The 5,877-nt window shown below is 40.8% G+C and overlaps 1 protein-coding gene and 1 long non-coding RNA gene across 3 annotated transcripts; one reads left to right on the top strand and one right to left on the bottom strand.

Annotated features, from left to right (window-relative positions):
• The first annotated feature begins 293 nt into the window (after positions 1–293).
• On the top strand, positions 294–5,397 carry LOC109953709 (galactose-specific lectin nattectin-like). Of its 2 annotated transcripts, none has more exons than XM_020589182.1 (5): positions 294–348; positions 3,869–3,954; positions 4,585–4,719; positions 4,894–5,005; positions 5,221–5,397. In XM_020589182.1, exons 1-5 carry the CDS (start codon positions 309–311, stop codon positions 5,325–5,327), a joined length of 480 nt encoding a protein of 159 aa, XP_020444838.1. In that variant the 5' UTR covers positions 294–308; the 3' UTR covers positions 5,328–5,397. The 2 variants fall into 2 exon arrangements, with proteins under 2 accessions (XP_020444838.1, XP_020444837.1); XM_020589181.1 differs by having other exon boundaries at positions 3,857–3,954.
• LOC109953711 (uncharacterized) lies at positions 2,472–3,620 on the bottom strand. Its single transcript, XR_002273961.1, has 4 exons — positions 3,519–3,620; positions 3,188–3,259; positions 2,810–2,875; positions 2,472–2,629 (listed from the first exon to the last, which is right to left on the bottom strand). It is a non-coding gene; the product is annotated as an uncharacterized LOC109953711 (long non-coding RNA).
• Positions 5,398–5,877: the final 480 nt, after the last annotated feature.

The following is a 5,877-nucleotide window of genomic DNA, read 5'->3' as shown; positions in this document are numbered from 1 at the left end:
AACTGAAATAATCCCTTGGAACTGAGTTGCATGTAAATAATGCATTTTTTTGATGGTACATTTGCTCGTCTAATTTCACACAGGTGGCCTTAGGTCTGTATTTCATGTTGCTCCTCTCTTTGCCCAGTGGACTATGGGCTCAGAATGTTGTAAGTATTAAGGACTATTGTACTGAACTTGAATAAGAAACTGGTTTTGTAACATGAATCATTGGAGCTGAACAACTCTTCTTCATAACTTGGTGCAGTATATTGTAAGGTAGTGAATAATGAACACTGAATTCAAAGTCTAGGTTGAGTTTAGTGCTAATGTGTTTTTGTTCACAGGGAGAAACAAGACCATCTGACGGTACTTCCTAGAACGGTGGTGGCTTAGAACATAGTACCACTGTCTGATATTCCAACACAAACGGAGCTCATGTGTTTGATAGTACCAAGTCAATACATCGGTACCAGGCTGACAAAAGGTTCAGCTGATCTGTAGCACATGTGGCCATATAACAGACTTCCTCCTTGTTTTAGACGTGTTCATCAATATAAAAAAAGCTGTAGGTCTGGAAAGTGCCTAATGGTAGCTTGATTTGGTTCATGAACAAACTGGACTTTTATTTCTCCCTGGCCCCTTTAACACCAGGATGTTGTGTAGGTGTAGCGTGATGACTACTGTTACAAGTTCAACCTCAATGAAAAGGACTGGGCTGTTGAAGACCATGTGTTGTATTTGGCAAGTTCTACATTTAGACCATGCTTGCCCCCAACACTCCGAACCCACAGAGATGCAACAAGTAGCTACTGCTTCTTTGAGAGGGGGGGGACCCAGCACTTTTAACAGGTTTACTGCTCTTTGAAAAGCAAGCTAGAAACATGATGCAGTTGCAGATCAACAGTTTATTAAATTGAAAAGCCAGCACTGGTGACGAATTGATGCAAGTGAGGCTTTACATCTGGCCAGAAATGCCCTCAGTAGCAGGTGTGCGACGTCCACACCGGCCTCTGCCACAAGCATACGATTTCTTCTGGGTACAAGGCATGTCATTGGCAACCCCTAAAAGGTAAAAACCAATTAGAGCTGCAATCAACTTTAAGTATTATTTCAAGGACCATCTTGAAAAGTTTGGCCAGCGACATATCAGAAAATTGTGACAATGCCCGCTTCAGTTTCAAAGCTATGTGTCCAGTGATAATTTCATCTGCCAATAAATTACATATCCATAGTTTACAGCTGGAACCTGTCAATTTTGTGTAACTAGCAAGGGAACATGACATCTACATTTGCCTTGCTCTCAGCATCTTAACTTCATTACCAAATAACAGTTTTCCCCACCCCACAATGAAATTTACTGCTTCAAGTCATTCCAAATGAAAGACAATAGATCATGTACCCTTATTGACCAGCGCCATACAATCTTCACGTCTACCAGCATTGTCAGGCTGCCTTGGTCCCCAGAACGTGAAGTCAAATTTGGAACCGTCACTCCACAGCCACACACCCTCCTGGAAGAACAAGACCCAGGAAGCTGTTCACTCAGAACAGCTTACCACACAAAAGGTGTGAAGTGAAATATCCTGGCATCCCAACATTATTTGGCATACAGCCATCACTGCCAAATAAGCAGAATACTGTACCTTCAGTGTAAAATGCTCAAAGTTTATCAAGTCACTCACCTTGACTGCATCAGTGCCTCCAACCCAAGTTTGTTTATTTGGGCCAGCTGAGGTTTTAATCAAACCTTTCACAAAGTCATAGTGGTCTTTGCTGTGGATGGAGGCCAGATTCCCACCAACAGCAACACAGGCAACCTGATGGAGCAAAGTGTGAAGCAGAGACAAAAGGAATGAACTAGAAAGGAGTACATGAAGCAGGCGTGTTGGACTTTGAAAGAAGCAGTGAGAAATACCACATCAGGTCTTTGTAAATGAATTTGTGTGTGCAAACACAGCCACTTCATTAGTTTTAGTCCTGCTTCAATATCTGTTGTACAGCCAAGTTCCAGTTTGTGGTGAAATTGTTCTAAACTCAAGTTTTGACTAGAAACACAACACTACCACTTTCTCCTAGAAGAGGAAGTCGGACTACATAATGATGCAATGTTTGCATTTTAAAAAGTGCAGCGACTAGAGAGCTTGATTACATTTATTTTCAATAAATAGAATCTTTAACAGGAGACTATGCAAATTCTCAAACACTGCTGTCACCATTCCTACACAACATGCAACTGATTTTCTGTAGCCTGCTACACAGCATAAAGTGGATTATGAGCATTTTAAAATCTGTATTTCAGTACACCACAAACTACTCAAAACAAACTTCATAAACAAATGTTAAAGCACAAGTGCTGCATTGAATTACATGGTGTACCTAATCAAGTAACACTGAACGTGTTCCATGAAGAGGATGTTACGCTTCCACCAACTACTGTACCTCTGCATCAGCCCAGTCCTTTTCATTGAGGTTGAACTTGTAACGTGCTACAGATCAGCTGAACCTTTTGTCAGCCTGGTACCGATGTATTGACTGGGTACTATCAAACACATGAGCTCTGTTTGTGGACAAATATTACACAGTGGTACTATGTTCTAAGCCACCACAGTTCTAGGAAGTACCAACCGTCAGATGGTCTTGTTTCTCCCTGTGAACAAAACCACAATATTAGCACTAAACTCAACCTAGACTTTGAATTCAGTGTTCATTATTCACTACCTTACAATATACTGCACCGAGTTATGAAGAAGAGTTGTTCAGCTCTAATGATTGATGTTACAAAACCAGTTTCTTATTAAAGTTCAGTACAACATTCCTTAATACTTACAACACCATGAGCCCATAGTCCACTGGCCAAAGAGAGAAGCAACATGAAATACAGACCTAAGGCCATCTGTGTGAAATTAGACAAGCAAATGTACCATCAAGAAATGCATTATTTACATGCAACTCGGTTCCAAGGGATTATTTCAGTTTTAGTACAGACTGTACCAGCGGATTAACATTTTTAGTGTACTTATAAACATTAACTATTTGTAGTAGCCAACTGTTCACCTGGATTGAAAACCAGAAATGGTACTGCACTTTTATCAATGCCATTGTGATAATGGGCAAAATAAACAAAATGCTTTTACAACAATGTGGCTGTAAGAAACAGATGCGTCACAACAGCTTGTTTGAACAAAGGCAAGAGTTACAACCTTACCTTGTGATTTCACTTGGAGCTATAGCAGAAGCCAAGACACTATATTTACCCTCTGTAGGAAGCTTCACTCACCTTGAAAAAACAGATTTATCCATCAAGATATTGTAGGTTTATTATGAGGAAAGACAAGGTACTGTTTAAAACTATGTTAAAAACATTTAAAGGAGCAGTTCAACACAAGCTGCAGAAGTTTGAACAAAGCTCATTTCCTCAAAAGGATCATTTGACTGGAGTGACCCAATAAAACTAGGAACACAAGTAAGAGACTCGACAAACAACAACACAAACAACAACAACAACAACAACAACAACAACAAAGAAAGCAACAAACCAATAACAGAGGAAAACCAAGCCTGAACTCAAAATCAAGGATGAAGCACAAGACGTGACCAAACCAACAACTCCAATTCTGCAAGGTGAGGCGATTATAAGGACTGAACCAGGGAAGTAAACGAGTAACAGGTTAAAACAATGAAGGCAGTTGATGACATTGTAAAGCTGGGGGAGGGGAGAGGGCAAGAAAGAGGAAATGGCCACAAAATAAAAGCATACAACAGGAAGACAACCCAAAAAAAAAAGCTGTAGGTCTGGAAAGTGCCTAATGGTAGCTTGATCTGGTTCACAAACAAACAGTGGACTTTTATTTCTCCCTGGCCCCTTTCACACCAGGCTGTTGTGTAGCTAAGAGATGCCCCAAGGGATGGACCCAGCGTGATGACTACTGTTACAAGTTCAACCTCAATGAAAAGGACTGGGCTGATGCAGAGGTACAGTAGTTGGTGGAAGCGTAACATCCTCTTCATGGAACACGTTCAGTGTTACTTGATTAGGTACACCATGTAATTCAATGCAGCACTTGTGCTTTAACATTTGTTTATGAAGTTTGTTTTGAGTAGTTTGTGGTGTACTGAAATACAGATTTTAAAATGCTCATAATCCACTTTATGCTGTGTAGCAGGCTACAGAAAATCAGTTGCATGTTGTGTAGGAATGGTGACAGCAGTGTTTGAGAATTTGCATAGTCTCCTGTTAAAGATTCTATTTATTGAAAATAAATGTAATCAAGCTCTCTAGTCGCTGCACTTTTTAAAATGCAAACATTGCATCATTATGTAGTCCGACTTCCCGACTTCCTCTTCTAGGAGAAAGTGGTAGTGTTGTGTTTCTAGTCAAAACTTGAGTTTAGAACAATTTCACCACAAACTGGAACTTGGCTGTACAACAGATATTGAAGCAGGACTAAAACTAATGAAGTGGCTGTGTTTGCACACACAAATTCATTTACAAAGACCTGATGTGGTATTTCTCACTGCTTCTTTCAAAGTCCAACACGCCTGCTTCATGTACTCCTTTCTAGTTCATTCCTTTTGTCTCTGCTTCACACTTTGCTCCATCAGGTTGCCTGTGTTGCTGTTGGTGGGAATCTGGCCTCCATCCACAGCAAAGACCACTATGACTTTGTGAAAGGTTTGATTAAAACCTCAGCTGGCCCAAATAAACAAACTTGGGTTGGAGGCACTGATGCAGTCAAGGTGAGTGACTTGATAAACTTTGAGCATTTTACACTGAAGGTACAGTATTCTGCTAATTTGGCAGTGATGGCTGTAAGCCGAATAATGTTGGGATGCCAGAATATGATTTCACTTCACACCTTTTGTGTGGTAAGCTGTTCTGAGTGAACAGCTTCCTGGGTCTTGTTCTTCCAGGAGGGTGTGTGGCTGTGGAGTGACGGTTCCAAATTTGACTTCACGTTCTGGGGACCAAGGCAGCCTGACAATGCTGGTAGACGTGAAGATTGTATGGCGCTGGTCAATAAGGGTACATGATCTATTGTCTTTCATTTGGAATGACTTGAAGCAGTAAATTTCATTGTGGGGTGGGGAAAACTGTTATTTGGTAATAAAGTTTATGATGCTGAGAGCAAGGCAAATGTAGATGTCATGTTCCCTTAGTTTCACAAAATTGACAGGTTCCAGCTGTAAACTATGGATATTTAAAGTTGACTGCAGCTCTAATTGGTTTTTACTTTTTAGGTGTTGCCAATGACATGCCTTGTACCCAGAAGAAATCGTATGCTTGTGGCAGAGGCCGGTGTGGACGTCACACACCTGCTACTGAGGGCATTTCTGGCCAGATGTAAAGCCTCACTTGCATCAATCCATCACCAGTGCTGGCTTTTCAATTTAATAAACTGTTGATTTGCAACTGCATCATGTTTCTAGCTTGCTTTTCAAAGAGCAGTAAACCTGTTGCATCTCTGTGGGTTTGGAGTGTTGGGGGCAAGCATGGTCTAAATGTAGAACTTGCCAAATACAACACATGGTCTTCAACACAAGTTCATCTTGATTGTGTGCCAGTTTGAAACCATGCAATCATGTAGTGGAACAGGAATATGCATGGCGAATCAAATCCTGAACAATCTATGAACCAATAAATAGCACAGATTGTGCTTAATCTTGACCACTAGATGTCCTACTCGAGCACTGTGCCATTAACATTTTGAGTAAGGAAAACTGTTTTTGAATCCTCTTCTTTCGGCTGTTTCCACCTAATTCTATCCTCGGCATCCTCTTCTCACCCCAATTAACTTCATGTTTTCTTTTAGCACATCATATATCTCCTCTTGGGCCTTCCTCTCGACATCTTGCCTGGCAGCTCCATCTCAACATCTTTATACCAATATAACCACT

Source organism: Monopterus albus, unplaced genomic scaffold (genome assembly GCF_001952655.1).
Source record: "Monopterus albus unplaced genomic scaffold, M_albus_1.0 scaffold1061.1, whole genome shotgun sequence".
NCBI lineage: Eukaryota > Metazoa > Chordata > Actinopteri > Synbranchiformes > Synbranchidae > Monopterus > Monopterus albus.
Note: the sequence above shows the minus strand (reverse complement) of the source record. Positions and strands in the feature narration are given on the sequence as shown.

What these genes read in the sequence shown, in the direction of transcription:
- LOC109953709 (XM_020589181.1), top strand. Translation starts at nt 309, where the DNA reads ATGTGTTTTTGTTCACAGGGAGAAACAAGACCATCTGACG. An exon ending in AGGACTGGGCTGATGCAGAG is followed by an intron (nt 3,955 to 4,584) that starts GTACAGTAGTTG and finishes TTGCTCCATCAG; the next exon opens with GTTGCCTGTGTTGCTGTTGG. An exon ending in TATGGCGCTGGTCAATAAGG is followed by an intron (nt 5,006 to 5,220) that starts GTACATGATCTA and finishes TTTACTTTTTAG; the next exon opens with GTGTTGCCAATGACATGCCT.